Source organism: Vanellus vanellus (assembly GCF_965231255.1).
Source record: "Vanellus vanellus genome assembly, chromosome: 6".
Taxonomy (NCBI): Eukaryota; Metazoa; Chordata; class Aves; order Charadriiformes; family Charadriidae; genus Vanellus; species Vanellus vanellus.
The window spans coordinates 48,014,045-48,031,862 of NC_138911.1; the positions used below are offsets into that span (position 1 = coordinate 48,014,045).

The 17,818-nt window shown below is 40.3% G+C and overlaps 1 protein-coding gene across 4 annotated transcripts in view; it reads left to right on the plus strand.

Annotated features, from left to right (window-relative positions):
* The window catches only part of NRXN3 (neurexin 3), a gene marked incomplete at both ends in the record, with an annotated part of 989,746 nt that overhangs the window by 431,187 nt on the left and 540,741 nt on the right, over window positions 1-17,818 (plus strand). For all 4 annotated transcript variants that reach the window (XM_082484857.1, XM_082484858.1, XM_082484860.1 and 1 more), the window contains one exon: window positions 6,401-6,520. In XM_082484857.1, the coding sequence (XP_082340983.1) occupies window positions 6,401-6,520 (120 nt within the window). The remainder of the gene's footprint in view (window positions 1-6,400; window positions 6,521-17,818) is intronic.

The following is a 17,818-nucleotide window of genomic DNA, read 5'->3' on the forward strand; positions in this document are numbered from 1 at the left end:
ACAGAGGTGAGACTGAGTGGCCTGTAGTTCCCCGGGTCTTCCTTGTTTCCCTTTTTGAAAATAGGGGTTATGTTTCCCCTTTTCCAGTTGGCAGGAACTTCACTGGACCGCCACAACTCCTCAAATATGATGGCTAGTGGCTTAGTGACCTCATGTGCTAGCTCCCTCAGGACCCACGGATGTATCTCATCAGGTCCCATGGACTTGTGCACCTTCAGATTCCTCAGGTGGTCTCATACTTGATCTTCACCTACAGTGGGTGGTTCTCCCATTTCCCAATCCTCGTCTTTGCATTCTGCGTCAAGGGTAGTGTGGCTGCAGTCATTGCCAGTGAAGACTGAGGCAAAAAAGTCATTGAGTACCTCAGCTCCGTCTCTGTCCCAGGTAACCTTCCGGAGAGGGCCCACAGTTTCCCTAGTCTTTCTTTTCTCGCTGACAAGTACTGCTGTGATTTGCTGTGGGGAAGGGTGTTTTTCCATTTGATTGTATTTTTCTTGTACACATACAGTCTTTTCGTTTTTTCCATTGTGCTTTTAGTTTCTGTGACTGAATGTCTGAATACTGTTTACTTCCTCTACTTCATTTGCATCTCCCTGTCCCCTGTGACATCTCAGATCCAGGCATACTCCCTTTTATGCAGTTGACTTTTTGCTGTATGGTTAAGGAGGTTTTTTTATTTGGTTTTTTTTTGTTGTTGTTGTTGTTGTTGTTCTTCCGTCACCAGCATGTATATGAGCACTTTGTTCAAGACCTTTTAGGTTGCTTAGAGATGGAGAGTGGCAAAGTGACAAGAGGGCAGAAGGTAGGCATATGCCAGGTTTTGTGGAATGGAAAAAAACTTCACCACCTTGTAGATACATCCTCTGTAGATTGCTATTGCTGCTGTTTCCCTTCTACTGTCACCTTGAGCTGAATGTGATTTCCATGGGAGACTTTGTGTATTTGTTATTTTAACTAGTTCCAGTCCCTGAAATTTTTAGACCAGCTATATATTTGGAATCAAAGGACTTGTCATCATAACTGATGTCAGGTGAATGAAGAATTCGGGTTCTGTTGAGGCACTAGAATAAACGGCCGTATTTCGAACTGCAGATTGCTGGCTTTTGAGTTACTTCTGACAATGGGTAACTTTAAATGTGGAACCTGCCAGATGTCTAACCTTATTTAGGCAATGAAAGGGATGATGAGTTCTTAACAAAATCTGGAACTGAGAGAGCTCGAAGAGCTGGCCTTGTAGTCCTTGAAAATATCTTTTGGGTTTTTGGTTCTGGTTTGCTAAGTTAAAGTTACTCTGTGATATTCCTGCTTTACCACTTGTGACTCAAAATACAGGATCTAGCTTTCTGAATTGTGCCCTGAACCTTGACTATACTGTAGTTTCTTACAGTTGTGCAAAATAGGTGTCAACATGCCACCATTGGTATTTGACAGGTAAAGCATATGAGATGGTCTGTCTAGTGAAGTGATGGTTCCATAAGATTCATTCTCAATTTTGCTCACTTTTTACTCAGGAAAAATATTTTTTTCCAAATTATTCTAAAATTGGAAATCCTAGCTGGATTAACTTCATTTTCTCCTTAACCTGCACTAAGACTGAGTCCTGGAACAGGTTTATATTCTGCGTAGTGCATATAGTTTCCAAGATCTGATGTCTCTCTGAGCTGTACTGGGCCTGCATGTTGAATTAAAAAAAGCAGACTATTGCTGGTTATGAAAGGGGAGTGCTGGCAGAAGTAGATTGTAGATTTATCATAGGTATAAATTGCCCATCATAATGTCTGACTGGTAGTGGTAGAGATAATTTCAGTGCTTGATGGCATTTGCAATTTAGGAACTATAGTACAAAAGAAGCACCTTATTCTGCAAAGACAGTAAAAATGTCTCGTGTGTGTTACTTTCCTATCTCTTCCTCACCTCTTTGAAGGTACAAGGAAAAAAGATGGGAGCATTTAAGGAGATGGAGTGTGAGAATGGACCCACGGTGCCAATGAACCTTGCCTGTTGCAGATCTTCATCTTACTGAGAAAATAATATTAATACAAATGGTAGATTCCTTTCGGTAGGAGTGAATTTTCAACGTGTGAAGGAAGGTGTTATGTGCAAGATCAAGAATGGTTTGCTTGGCTTAATGCTTATTGTTAGTCATGATCAAAGCACGACTTATAATGCAACTGTGTCATAATCCCGTGGCTGTTGTATAAAGAAACTGATTCCCCATGTAACTTGGAAGAATGATAAACACAATACTGTCTTTTATTCCTGAAGTTCCTTCCTCTGCAAAGATCTTTCAAATGTCACAGCAGGAATGACTTCTCTTGCCAGAGAAGCAAGCCCCCCACCTGTGGGATGAAACATGGCAAGTTCTAGCAACGCACAGCAGTAGAATTCAAATTTTATAGTTTCAGGGCAATGAGAAACCTACCATACAGCTGGAATTGCAGGAGAGAGTTAGGGAGACAAAGTAATTTTTCCAAGCAGAATATGGATAAGAGATCTGGCTACTGTACTCTTCTAAGGTGATTTTTCTTCAGATACTTAGTGGTAAAACTAATAAACCATACATCTAGCCATACATCAAACCATACATCTTGGAAGGAAAGTGTAATACTGGACTCCTTCCTGGGGAGGGAGACCCAACGAGATCTCAGATCCTGCAAGTCCTCAGATACTGAGCTGTTCCAGTTAAAATTAGAGATGCAGAAATAAAGATGAAATGAACATTGTTGAAGAATTCTGCTTGCCCATATTATTCCTAAGGAGCCGGCTCTGTTGGTAGGCATAGTTTGGAGGAGACAGAGCAAGTCATGCTTCTGCTAGCAGGGATGCTTTTCTGCACTGGGGCCTTCACTTTTATTCTATATCTACAGCCTGCTCACTCCCTTTTCCACTGTGCATGTGGTGTGAAGAAGACAATGTGCCAAGCCCAGCTACAAACACACAACAAAAACAAGGCCTTTGAACTAAAATGCGCTCAGGGGAAACAGCAAGTGTTGTCAGAGTGTTGGAAATTTAAGGACAAAATTCAAGTCAGTATGCATATTTTATTAATTAAAAACATAGTGTGATTTATTGCATGTATCTCAGATTATGTGAAGACTATTTCTGAAACTTTTAAATAATTTGACTGATGTAAGTGAGAATGAGATTGAAAATAGACCTGAACCCTGACAGCATTGGTATTTTAGAACCAGTTCTACTGCTGTATATATAAATTTTGTTGTCTTCTCTTTCCTTGTTCGTTAGCACTAAAGGGTATGTGTGTGGTAACACAAACTTCTGTTTTATAAGTCTTCCTGTGCTTCTGTCGCTTTGCTCCCTAATCCAAAATCCTAATCCCCTGTGACATCCCTGTTAATTGCTCTGAACAAAATTCTGTTGCCGCGGATGGAGGATTATGACATCAGGCAAGGACCGTAAGCAGCAGGAGTAGATGAACTCTGAGACAAAGATCCTTTTACCATGCAAATGGCCCATAGTACTAAGGAGCGAGGCAAAGTGTAATACCCAGCATCTATGCTGTGCCATCACAACTGACTCTAAAGACAGCAGATCAGGCTTCGAGCTTCCTTGTGGTATTGTCAGGCTTTCAAAAATTCCTCATCATTGTGTGGGTGTTTTTCTTCTTTTTTTTTTTTTTTTTTTTTTTTTCTTTTCTTCTCTGGCTGCTTTGAAAGTACTGTTTCCATATTCACAGTTGGTTTCTGTAAAGTACAGTTCAGAAACCACAATACTGGTCATGAATTCCAGTCCTTTGGCTCTCTGGACTTTCTGTGAGCACCTTGAGCCGCAGGTACTAGGCCTCATGCAGTCTTATTCTTTGAGTAAAGTACTGGTCATTTCTCTTGTGGCACCTAGACAAAGGATATCCCCATTAGATGATGCCTACTGTGAAGTCCAGTTATTGATTAAAGTGTTCTCAGAAGTGCAGGAAGAGAAAATGCTGTTCACTTTTGCTTCTGCGTAATGGTGTTTACAGTTGATGCAGTAACAAGTTTGCATAGAGTCACAGTTGCTTTCTGGTTACATTTTTAGATGTATATATCTTGCTTGTTTATACCTCTAGGAGTACTGGCTTTCATATTTAGGGTTAGAGGTTAGATAATGGGATAATAAGGTACAGGAGAGGTATCAGGTCCTTATCCCTTATAATTGGATAACTCAGACATTTTAGGCAAAACGACAACTAATACTGTATTTCAGATTGTTAAATGTCATTTCTTCTTTTGCTGGGCCAGAGTAAGTCTGAAGCCAGTGTCAGACCCCAACCCGACGCCTGTGTGCCTTTATAGTTATATCCGTGTCTTTTATAAGTGTAAAGGTGGGAGGGAAGCATGTATATACATGTGCCTACCAGCCCACGCTGTAAAGTCTGTCAGCGCTGTTGCAATCCTAGAAGTGATCTGTTAACTTCACACTGTGCCAGTGAGACCACTGGGATTCATACAGCTGCAAATGAGAGTCAGGTGGGTGGGAAGAAGAGGCGGAGGGGAGGAGAAAAGCGTTGAAAAATGCTGCTCAACTTTCAGTATGGTAACACAGTTTTCTTGCTGTGGCTGCTGCTGCCGCCACCTGTTTTCAATAGGTGAATTTTCTTTCAGGGGTTTTGTTGTCTGCTTTTGTTATCCACACTTATGCTTCTACCCAGAGGTTTTGGGGTTTTGTTTTCTTTTTTTTTTTTTTTTTTTCTTTTTTTAACAATATAACAGATTGTGGAAGAAACTTAGTTTTTTGTGACATTCTCTGCCTACTGATAGTCACGTGTTCCTTCTCATTGTAGGAGAGTTGTAAAGAAACACAGATAGCTAAAAGCTACTGAAATTCACCCATTCTATTCTTGAAGTGGGGAAAGATGATCTGGTGGGAAGACCAGGAACTCTGCACCAAAACTATAAGGGTCTGCCCCTGGCTTGGTCTTTGAATTGTTGGAAGGATCATGGCATGACATGAGGCTTCTAGTTAGATGTGGGTTCTACAAAGACTCAGAAATGTAAAAGTACCCAAATGCACAATGTAAATATCAAAGATGTTGTATAACGATGGGATTCAGTGAAATCACTGTGGGTGGTGTCAGATGGAGATTGATGGGTCTCATTTTGGGTTAAAACATTTGAAAATGCTGTCTCCACTTTGGTGTGTCCTATCTCATCTATAAAGTACAGAAAGGTGGTGCTGATGTGATGAAGAGTAGGATGAGCCTCATGGAATTACTGTTGCAAACAAAGACTGTGACGGAAGATTGTGGGATGGGTAGAACGCTTGTTGCTTTATCCTTATGCTGTTGTCCGATACTGGAAGTGGTTAACAAACCAATCTCCGACAGTCTAGCTAGTTGATCCTCACCAATCCACTCAATTTCTTTTGCTGCTGCTTCTTTTCCAACAAGTTCAGGATATAGAATAGTAGGTATGACAACTACAGTTGTACATTTTATTTGAAATACTGCGCAATAGGAGCAGCATACCTTTGTCTAGAATGCTGAAGATAAAATACTTTCCCAGGAAGTAACTTCGAATCTCATGTTCTTATAATCTATGGCTTGCAGCTTCACATCTGCTCTTGGGTGATTCAGAATCCAGCGACCTCCTTGTGGATGACATACTAGCTGTCATTCAGAGTCCCTCTGATCTGAAGATCACTTTTTCGCCTGTTGCTTCAGTTGTGTCTTTGCAAGGTTTATCCAAGTAGGATAGCAACTGTTAGCCCAAATCACAGAACAGTGAAAGGCTGTTCTGTTAGTAGTGGCTCCTTCCTTCTCTGTTTCTCCCAAAGCCTTTGGAAACCAGTCCAAAACAGAGAAGTGTCGTTCTGAGGACTTTATTGGCATGTTTCCAGATAAACCTATGTAATGGCACTAGTCAGAGTCTTTGGTTTTTTGTTTGTTTGGGGTTTTTTTGCTTAACCTATAAAGCAAAGTTGTAGCCAACTGAGGCTTCAAAACCTCAGTTTGAATCCACATATCAGGGTTCTTTGGGTAAGACGAAGCATTGTTCATGGGCTCATTTCTTAGCATTCCTTTCTACAAGGGGATCAAACTTCCAGGGAAGCACAACAACCTGGCAGTGTTTGTTATCCTTGCGTCACACCATATTTTACAGTAAATTTCTTTGAGCAAGCACTGAACGTGAGTTGTGCCTGCCTAAGAGGGAATGTGTTGCTGTTCGCTCTTCCTCCTTGCTCTGTGTTAGTTTGCTGTTTTGTTGTGGAGTGTACAGTTGTCTTTGTGCTCTTTTTACCCGAGTTTCTTGCATGTCCAAAAATGGAAAAGTGTTTGGTTAGTGCTTTTTCTCTTCTGCATGAGGATCCTGATAATAATGGTAACGATAAATTGGAGCTTTTGTGGGCCTAACTAAAATTAGTCTCTCAGCTTTGTTTCCCCCTTTTCTTGTCATCCCTTCTCCAGGACCAAGTACTACCTGCCAGGAAGATTCCTGTGCGAATCAGGGCATCTGTAATCAGCAATGGGAAGGCTTCACCTGTGATTGCTCCATGACTTCATATTCTGGGAGCCAGTGTAATGACCGTAAGTAGGCTTTTCCATTGGTGAGCTGTGAGTTCTGACGGATGGGAACCCAGAGAACAAATGATTAGTTTTACTTTCAATTGAAACACAACTTCAAAGCCAAAATTTTTTTCCTGGAAAGTTTCAAAAGCATACAGCAGGTTATTTTTTTCACTTGTTAAAATGAAAATATGCAATTCGGTATTGGTTAGTTTTGGTTTTTTTTCTTCTTTTTAAAAGCTAACTCAATTGGACCAATGATGGCAATTGATGTTAATGGAATTCCTGGTTTAGGGAAACCAGAAATTACTTGTATATATTGTGTGTAATATTTACATAGGTACAAAATGGCTGGGTTTTGTATACTGAATTATGCTCTGAGGTTTTCAGTCAAGCCTTGGTAACGAAGACATGGAATCCGTGTAAAACTGCTGAGCAGCGTTCTAGATTGTCTTCTACTGAATTACTAGCTGTATACTAAGATGAAAAATTGGGTACTGTTTGCTAGAATGTTCATTTAAAATCAGGTGGTCGATTAAACATACAGCAACAGTTTTGTGCTTCTTGGCATATTGATTTGCTTGATCTCAAAACATTGCATGTTCTTCTTGGCCAATTACTATTAAGATCGCTGATAAAATAGTTGAATAAAACCCTGAAGTCTTCCTTTAGGGGGCAGATAATCAGCTTTCAGTCATTCCCTCTGCTCACCCTGATATGGCCTTTGCTCCTGCCTGGAGGGAGCAAATCAGTTCAGCTCTACTCTCTCCCCACTTCTCTTATTTAAGTGGCAGTTAGTCCCCTTCTCCCTCCCTGCTCCAAGGCGGGGAACAAAGGAGCATATTATGAGTGCTGTAGTAAGCATAACAGTAGGCTTCAATAATTTGGTTCTTTGTGCTTGTAAATTTTAAGACTAGAAGAGACTCTTACAGTGCACTCTGACTACCTGCGACCTACAAGCTGCTCCTTTTAATTAAGGGGATTTGAGGTAGACTTTATTAGTGGTACCAGCAAGGTCCATGTAATATTGGTGCCACAGCACTGTCATATCTGCAACCTTTCCCCTACAAGTTTGAGATGTGGCTGAATTGATGGTGCAAATGACAAGCTCTTTAACATGTGGTGACGGTCTGTTTCTGCTGAAGGCCAAAAAGTTTGGTTTTTGAGTCATTCATAAAACATGGTGTTCTCTGCGTTGGTTTCCCTGTTCTCCCAAGAAAGAAAGGCCTATCAGCATTTGCACTTGGACAAGGGCATTATAAGGAGGGTACTACAGACACAGATTTATAGGCTGTAATGCCGCATCTAATTCGGGATAATTTTGGAATCCAGAACAACTCTTTTTGGTCCAGAAGAAACGTTTCATATTGGAACCACAAGATTTGGCTCCGATTTTCTGTGTTTTGGTTTGCTTTTGTCAATTGGAGACCCAGTTCCCCATTCTTGCAGTACTTATTCAGTCATTCAGTTTAGACTTGCTAAGCATAGCACGTTATAAAACTGTTGTGTAAAAGAAATGCTACTTTGAATCCTGTTGGGCTGTATTTAAGTATATGTCCAGGAAATCTCTGAAGAGATTATTGATACTGTTGGCTTTGTTTCTAATGTGCTGGGCTTCACAGCTCCAGAATGTCGCGGTGCCCTTGTTATGCCATTGCTAATGACTCAGAGCAGGCTCTGAGGTGTCGGGAAGCCAGGTTCCTGCGTCTGTAATTGGGGATTCCTCGCTGCTTTTGAAAGCTGGCAGCTGGAAACCATGCAGAGCAGAGACGGGGGTTTGATATGAGTGGGGGTGATGTGGGCAATGTAGTAGTCAGCCTCCCAGTGCCAGGCCTGGCTGGTGATTTAGTAATGCTCACAGCAGGATGTGGGTTTCAAATTGGTCTGGAAAGGTAAGTCATGTGGACTTCTCCTGGAACACGACAAGACTTCAACCAGGATCTTCAAAAAGTGCGTATAACATCATCTTGTGTTTTTTTTAGTCTTTTGCATGTATCAGGACATTGAAGACAGTTCTACTCCTGGTTGCCTGATGAAGTTATGAAGTGTTGTGGGTTGTGGAGAAGGAGAAGGCTTCCTTCCTGTTCCTATCTGTTAGATGTGGTTGCTATTATACCTGAGTCTAATGGAAGTATAGGCACTTGTATGTTAATTGAATTAAATGTTCTTTAGACTGGATTTTAGTGCAAGTAATGGCAGGGGGAGAAAACTTCTGTGTAACCTGAAGCCTTGCTATTATTTAGAAATGCATCAGGCTCTTAGGTAGAACTTTTTTTTTCCCACAGGAGTCTAATTCTATTAATTTTGTAGATGGCTATTTCTATTTTATGAGCAAATTGTGGTCTCCCACTGATGTAAGTATGAAATATTGAAGTCAATAGAACAGGTCTAGATTTACACAGTGGAAACGGTAGCAAAAAGAGGACTTACTGAATGTATTTTGTCTTTCCATTTCTGTTAATTCAAGCGCCCACACTGGAAAATTGGTGTTTCCCTGTGTTTGATGCAGTATATTTTAGTGCCTCTGACATAGATACGTGGCGCATCTGGTGTTCTCTTGAATTATTCTTGATGATCTCTTTATATCATCCCCAGTTAACTGTTGGTAGGTGTGATTTGTTATTTGTGAGTGTAAACTTTGCAAAGTCATTTGGTCTTATCAATACTCAAGAAAGCTTAGTGCGCCAATATGTTTTTGCTTTTTAATTTTTGTCCCAGGACTGGGCCATTGAGCTTCCCAATTCAAATGCAATTGTCTTGGAACTGCTGTTTCTGAAAGGTGAAAGAGAAGCATGGGTGGCAGAGATGCACGTTGTACATCTATAGACACGTTTGTACTTTCACTAGTATTGCTTAACAAGATGAGGATTTCAATTCCTAGTGTAAATGATGATACAACCTTAATTTTTAGCTGTTATTGTACAGCTCTGTTTTAGATATTCTTTACACTTAAGAATCAGGATTCCTCAGAATAAGAAATTAATAGAAGCCATGGGGGCATAAATTCAGTTTTAATGTTTCATTTTGAGTTGTATCATTTCTTGTACCAATGTTAAGAAACAAAACGAACAAAAACCAGACACCCCCTGCCTTCAAATTTATTTGAGGAGGTCTGTTGTACAAAATTGAATTTAAAGGTCTGCCTTGCATACTGGCCAGCATTAACTTATAAAGAAAGATAGAAACAAAAATAGAAGCAATGGTACTATTTGGGATATGCTGGTTCCATTGTCCTTGCTATTTAAGATCTGTTCTTCATTTTTTGAAGTGGTCCCTCATTCTTCAATGTCTAGAGATATTTTAATCAGTCCAGCATCACATTCAATAAATCTGGTCTTTCAACCTATTTTCAGAATTTGTTTGTTACACTAAGATGTAGGAAATCAGCATTAACATACTGCAATTGATACTTAAGAATATTAAACAACTTTGGCATGTCAAACTGTTGCTTAGACTGTTTGAATGTGTAACTTTGGGCAGATAAGGTATCAGAATTAGAAAGTAACCCACAATGTTAGTGAAGCATCTTGCATCTGGAGTGAACTCCATCCTGTTACTGTTCTTCACCATGATACGAGATGAAAACATAATAGTTAAAGACTCCAAGTTACCCGAGATGCGCATGTGTTTAAACTGTTATCCTATGAACAGCTTTACAGATTCCTTAACTTTTTCAAGTTCTTGTCTGTCTGATCAAACAATGACTTTCTTTTTTTCTCCACAGAGAGAATGCATAAAAAATATGCTTCGGCAATTTAGCTAATGGGAATGGTATATGTATGCCAAACTAGATCATTGAAAACACTGCTTGTTACTCAGTGCCTCTTGCAGATGAGTAGCATAGAGGGTCAAGCTTTCCAGGACAAATTGCCAGGCTAACACAAGTATGTATTAATGGAGGCTGTTTGTCTGTAAAAGATCGATTACCTGAAGCAGTGACTAGTGCAAGCAGAGTATAAAGCACTTTTTCAAACAGCTTTTGTTGTTGTTGTTGTTGGAACAGTGAAGTCCATCTGCTGACTATTGATTGGCTTTTTAGGGGGGTTATTTATTCATTTATTTATAAACTCTGGGTTGTAATATCCACCTGGTTTACAAACAAGTTTTCCATTTGATAGGTAAAAAGAAAAGAGAGCCCATGTTTGTTTGTCCTCTTGTCCTTCTTTTCAAAGAGCCTGTTGATAAGCAGAGCAATCCTCTAACCTTCCAGTGTGATTGTTTGGGGTAAGTGGTGCTTGTTTTTTGTCTGAAGGGGAGGTAATATACAGGGCTGTTGTTCTTTTTGTGCAGTAAGTTATATTTTTCTTCCAAGATCCTTTTCCATGTGATGCATAACCTATATGCTTCTACTGTCTTTATGTGAATCACATTTCGAGGGAAAGATTAGAGGGAAAGGGAGTCATGGTGACTTTGCTCTTTTGTTCATTAATTTAGCACTGTCACAGGAAGAGCTTTTGATAACTTCAGCTCTGTAATCATAGTGAGTGAGGCTTACTCACTAGCCAAAATCTTTTTTTTTTATTTTTTCTTGACTTAAAAGGAGCAATATCAAAATTAGCAGAACAAGTCTAAGACCAATACTTTACTCTAAAGCACAGAGTATTTTGGATTGAATGAGGAAGACTGAAGCTGTCCTCTCTGCCACATAAATGTTCTAGGTGAGGTGCTAGGGATGTCGGAGGATACCCTCCCCTCTTTGATTAATGCCCTTCCTTTTTTTTCCCCCATCTATGAAAAGGAGTACCTAAGTGAGTTGATGCTTCTGGAGCATAGTCTGTAGACTAGGTTGCAAAAAGTCAGTGTTGGAACCAGCTTCCCTCACCCCTGCTTAAATAGCATGGCAGAATAGTCATTAGAAGAGACTGCTAGCAGGGCAAATGGCTAAAGTAGTAACTGTTACTTTATGGTGATGGCTTTATTCTGATGTCCTTATGAGCCATTTGCACGCCACACTTCTTTTGTCTGTGTCACTGAGCAGTTACAGCTGTCTCCATGACAGGATTCAGACCCCCAGTTGGGAGATGGACCCTATTCCCTCTCCCTCAGCATTTTGTGTTTTTCACCATCTGGGCCAATTTTTGTCCAGACTTCATGACCTCCCTTAATGTCAATGCCAGCATGCTCGGCTTGATTTACTTACAGAAACCCTCTTCATTGTTCATGTTTAATTATCACCCATTCATTTCTAATGTGCCCGGCTTATCACTTACTGAGTCAGAGAGCAAGAGGTTGCTAGTGTGTAGAAAATAAATCTGCATAGACTTCATTAGTCATGCATGGCTAAACCAGTCAGTTGTTTAAATATCAGCACGCTTAGGGATTTGCCTTTGATACTACAGAGACATCCACCCTACATTGAAGCAAGAGTCACCTCTGATTTATCTGGAGTGAATCATACTTCGTTACAGTGGGTCAGACACCCTGCCTACTTCTTGCTTCCCTCCTCATGCTTCGCCCTCGCTTACTGAGCGCTCTTTTACGTACCCTCTACTATAACTAGTGTTTTCTGGCTGATGGCTCATTTTCAGTTCCTACCCCAAGCCTTTGGTGTCTTCTGTCTCTGAATGACCTTATCCTCCGAGAACTGGGATAAAAGGGGAAGGAAGGGCAACTGTGTATTTCAGTGTATGATGTAAATTGTACTATTATGATTTGCGTTGTGAACTCTGCTTTTACCCTTCTTACCATTGTTTACTTTCATTTGCACTGTAACTCCAAGAACCGTGACGTCTTTAGGGCAAGGATCCAGTGCTACTTCTTATTAAAGCACCATGTACTTTTCTGATGCTTAGTAATAACCCACTACGTAATTGCTTTAGCACTTGAGTGGTTTAAGAATGCTTGTTGCTTTTCTGTGTACTGAAAGGTATTTTTCCTCCTTGTAAAACATCAGGTCAGGCTGTAGATCGAGAGCTTGCTTGCCTGCCTCATATTCCCTTTAGGAGTCGTCTGGGATGGATAGCATTGTTGATATCAGGGGGAGGAACTTGGGTGTCCCTGTTTTGTGTGAGAAAGAGGGAATTTGAGTGACAGGTGCTTTTTGGAATTGCTTCGTCTGTACCTTTCAACTTCTCAAGGTGCCCTGACAGAAAAGTGTTTCCTTTTTTTCAATTGCGAAAGCTAGCCAACTTTATCCTTTTGTGATGCCCAAAATGCAGCTAGGTCTCTAGTGAGTAATTTAATTACGATTGCTTCAACAGCTTGGCAGAAGGAGCATTTAGGATGAGAGCTGCAATCAGTCACTGATATCTGTGCACACCTGGCTGCTGTCAGCACATAAGCTATGGTCCAGCCGTGCTACAGACTTCAATAGGATGGAAGGAGAGAGACTTTTTACAGGTGGCAGTGATTACAGCTTCTGTTATCAACCTTTGAGCAGTTCAAGCAGTTACTTAATTCTCTCCCTGACACTGCTCAGCAGCTATGCCATTTTCATAAACATGTCACAGAAGGCTCTTGCCATAATTTTGTTCCTTGTGATCTCTGCTCTCTTTGACAGTATTTTTTTACGTGATACGTTTTGGTAGTCATGGCAATAATTATCCCTTTTCATGTTATAAGTAGCTGAGTGAGTGGTACTGTGTCCTGGGTATTTTGCTCCGTGGAAGAGCTGGCCTCCGAAACTGTCCCTTCAGTAATGGCACACCCCAGGTGTGATCTCTGATAAGACATTGATGTAAGTTGACGGCAGTAACAGAAATGTAGTACGGCAAAATAGGAATCTCTGTTCTGTCACCCCAAGCTCTGTTTGCTGATGATGATCTCTAAGCACATCTTTCCACTAAATGTAAGTTAATAAATTAAGCGTTCTAAATTGTCAAGTGTAACAAGGATTTGATTAATTTTTAATGTAGCTTTTTCCTTGTAATATCCTGCACATGTTCATATTTGCTTTAAGAAGCAGTAGATGTAAAAACTCAGGAAAACACCAAAATAATCTTCAACCATCAATTTCACTCTTTAAAGATTCTTTTCTTCTTATATCAGCTTCTCCACAGAAGATGGTACAGCCTGAATTTGGAAGCTGATGGCAAACGTATGTAGCATCATATTTTGTAGGCAAAAGTCACTCTGAGCTTGAGAACCATTATTTTAAGTGGATTTTTTTTTTTTCACATAGTGCTATGAAACTCCTATCCTCAATTGTATTGCCCAAATATCATAGATGAATCTTACACCAGTTAAGGTTTCATCAGCATGCGGTATTTTGGATGCCACACGGTATGCAGGTGGTGCATCTACTTTTGTAGAGAAGGGGAAAACCCTTGCAAAAGCCTGTTAATCTTGCAGCTGTTGCTGTTATCTGCAACAGGATACCCCAGTCACCAGTCCAGGTGAAAATACAGGTGGCTTTGTTTCCTCCGTTCCCCTATGAATTTGCCATAACTGGCACTGTGGATTATGAAAATGTGTTTCCCACGTTGGGCCAAATGTCAATGGAAGCTCTGGCTTGCAATAATCTTTAATCTGTTTTTTCCCCCAACCAGGTTTTTTGTGCTCTCGCATCTTTGCAGTGCCCAACTGAGTTAGATATCTGTGCTTCTAATCTATTGCTCTAAGTCTGATGTGTGGTAAATGGAGTGTAATGATATTAATGAGATGGGATAGGTTCGCTTAGTGCTTTCCCAGACAGCACGGAGTTGTCTGTTGTAGCACATGCTGTATTGCCTTCTTATTCCTGTAGGGTCCTCAAGGTGGTTATTGTTTATTTCCCAGGCTGCCTACATAGAAAACATTTTGCAAAGAGAAGTCTGCATTAATGGGTGAGAACAGATAGATGGAGATTGAAGTTGGTCTTTGGATTTTATGGACTAGACTTCTTTTGCGGTAACACTTAAAAATACAAAATAATTCCTTTGATTTCAATGAGGTAACTCGAGATTTATGCCAGTAGTGGCAGATCAAAAACGGGCATGGGATTCTCTGAGTCCACATATCAAATATACCTAATTGTTTTGTATTTAAGATTTATATAAATTTTTTTATACTTTAGACTGAAAGCTACCTTTAGATTTACCGTCATTAGCATGGATAAATGTATGTCATAAAATACTTACAGGTCACAGGTAGCTGAGAGAATGCAAACGTGCAGAGAGATGCAGGCAGCACTACATTTTTTTATTTTATTTTTTTCTTCTTGCAGGCTTTTGAGCCTTCAAGTCTGGGCTACATAAGGGAGGAGGCTAGGGTGACTAGGGAGAGAGAGAGAAATCTTGTATGCTTGTCCTGTTTTGTTTTTTTTTTTTCAATGGAAATTATTAACAGAAAAACAAAGGCAGGAGGAGTCAGAGGTCCTGAAGGAGATTCTTGTTCACTATCCAGGCTGCCTAATGTACTAATTATTACCTGTCATTGGAAGAAAGCTAGCTATTGATCTCCAGTGGAGTTTAGCTGTATACAGGGACATATCTTTATTACGTTGCAATCTTGTTACCCAGGAGCTGCTATAATAATCTCAGCTGTGGAACATTGGGGATTAGATGCAAAACTTTAATTACAATTTAATGTTCCCCAAGGGGCAGATTGAAACTGACTGCTTGGGTACCTGTGAAACAAGCTTTGCGAGGAGGGAGCCTTTTTTGGTGGATTTGATTATCTTTGTGGAGGTGTTTCACTGCATACTGTCATCCGAGGTCTGTGCAAATACTGGGAGTGGGTTCTGGGACTTCAGTTGCCTTCTGCTGTCCTTAGAGATTTTGGGCCACAAAGGAATTTCCCCCATTGTGAAGAAAATAGGATTTTCAGTTAAAAAAAAAAAAAAAATCAAATGACATGGTTTGTAATGGGGGGTAAGTGTTAACTGAAACCCCAGTTAGCTAATGGCTGTCCATAAAAGAGAAAACTTCCAAATCTGTGAATGTTCATTTCAAACTCTTAGGTACATACAGAACTGGTGAAAACTTTTCTTGGGTGATAGTTTAATCAGTGAAAACTGCACATTAGGGCAAGCAAAACTCGGCATATTCCAGTGAAAATCTTACAATAGTTCACAAAAAAATGAAGAAGGAATAAAAAAGTGGGGTCTGGTTGATTTCATCATTTTCAAAACAAAGTTCAGGATTCATTGGCTGCGTCAGAATAATGACTTTATCTTGAAAATTATCAGAGAGCTTAAAAACCTGAGAAAGAAAACAACTAATCTTAGTTTCAAAGTGTTGACCTAAGTTAGTTCATCCTCCTTTGTCAAGAGGTATATGATTTAGTCAGTCTTTCCCTGAGGCTCTTCCCAGACCTCTATGCTGGAGATGAGCAATGTGGGCTTGTGGTCACCTCCCTGGACTGGGAGATGCCTTTCAGGATGTTTCTATTGCCAGCAGGGTTCTCGAGAGGGTGATCTTGATGGGATGGGGAAAGAGAGTAGGAAATTACTCCCTCCCTGGGAAAGGAGAGTTGACAGATCTCCATAGTGTGTTTTTGTTCAAATGCCTCTAAGTCTCAACCTGAGAGAGTTGTGCTTGTGTCCATTTGAGTCACTGTCTCAGATAATATAACTGACCTGTAGACCAGAGTGTCTTGACTAGACTCTGGCTTTAATAATGCCCCTGCCAAATAATAAGCAATTTTTTCTTCCAGAGAGACTCTGGCATGTTGATTTTGAAGGAAGTATGGTTGGACCTCTAGTCTTCCTCTTGTCTCTGGTCTGAAAGCTTATTGCAGTGCTTGGCCACAGCAAAGCTGGTGTCAGGTTTGCAGGCTTCCCATAACTATCTGTCATATTTCTTTTATTTTTTTTTCTTTTTCAGATTGCACTACATGACCTTCTGTCTGTTACATTTCTGCCCTGCTGATCTCAGGCAAATGATGAAGATAGATAGCAATATCACAAGCAATCCATCATACAGTTTGTAGGTCCCTTAGAAGCATCTGTGTCTTTAATAGTTCATCTGTCACAGATATTCTCATAATTGAAGACCACAAAATGCTCAAGAGAGAACTAATATTGGTATTTCTTTTTACTACTGGAGACTTCAGCAGTCAGGTGTCTTTCACTTGGAAATGCAGACTGTCATGAGAAGCGCCTGAGTTTAAACCAGGGTTTAAGTTATGGATTCAAGCTAACTGCACGTTACAGAAGGCAACTGACATTAGCAAAGGCTTATTTTTCTCTTTGCTGTTTTAACACTGGATTGGTTGTGTTACCAGTGCAGAATGAACTGAGCAGACCTGGCTTTCAAGCCCTTGCTCTGTGTGAATGAGCAGAAGTTCTCAGAAGCAGTGACTGTGAATCTGACTGCTGGCAAATGGTTGTAGGCGTGATGTGTGACAAGAGAAAATCTGGTTGAGGGAGTGTGTGTGAGAGATATCAATATCGATCTCAAGGTCATTGGGCACAATGTTTGACTCCAGAAAACATGCAAAGTTACCCAATGGGGCATGACGTTGATCTCGCAACAGCGCTGTCAGCTGTGCAGCGTACCTATGCAGTAGATGAGTTGCCATACATAGATACCTGAAATACCTGTCTGAAATATTGCTGAGTTGCACACATTTCCATGGTATGTTAGACCAGGTAGGACACCATGTTAATCCTGCACATTCAAATTTAGAGTTAGCCTGGACTGCTGCACATGATGCCACAGCAGATATTGCGGTAGCGTGGAGCATATCCTGAGAATTCATCTTGTCATAGTTATTTGAATGCTGAGAACTGAGGTCAGGCAAAATTGTCTTTGCTTCCCATTGCTTAAACACCAATCATAGGAGTTAAGTGTTTGTACTGTCAGGAAAAAAAAATCAGCTTGTTTTCTCTATTTTTTTTTTTTTTCCCCCTCTACTTTTTACACTTGTTACTAGTGGTGAATTACATGTGAGAGTCCTTAGAGATCCCCACTTGGCAGTGGAATTGCTGCTGGTGGCTCATGTGCATGGAAGGTTGATAGCTCAAGTCATTTAAACTTAATTTAGGCACACCAGAGGACATACTTAGCCCAAATATCACACTTGAGAGATCTGTACGAAACCTATTATGGGAGTTTTTCAAAATGCATAGACAGTATATCATAATGCTTCCTGTTATAAATAAACTTCATGTTGGAGACCAGGATGAAATAAGAATAAACTTGGAAGTATTCACTGAAGTGGAGCTAGGTATAGCACAATACTTGGGATGGAACAGAAAGTAAGATCAACTACATCCTCCTGCACAGAGACCCCTGCGTTTGCCTGCCTCCTTTAGAAGCCAGGACACTTAAATACTTTCTGTGGCAAAGATGAATTTCTAAGCGAGTTCAGTCCATAAAGTAGAAACTAACCAGGTTTTCATACTTTTACTGGTGCCAGGAAATTCTTATTTATGACCAGTAAGATGAGAACCAGTTG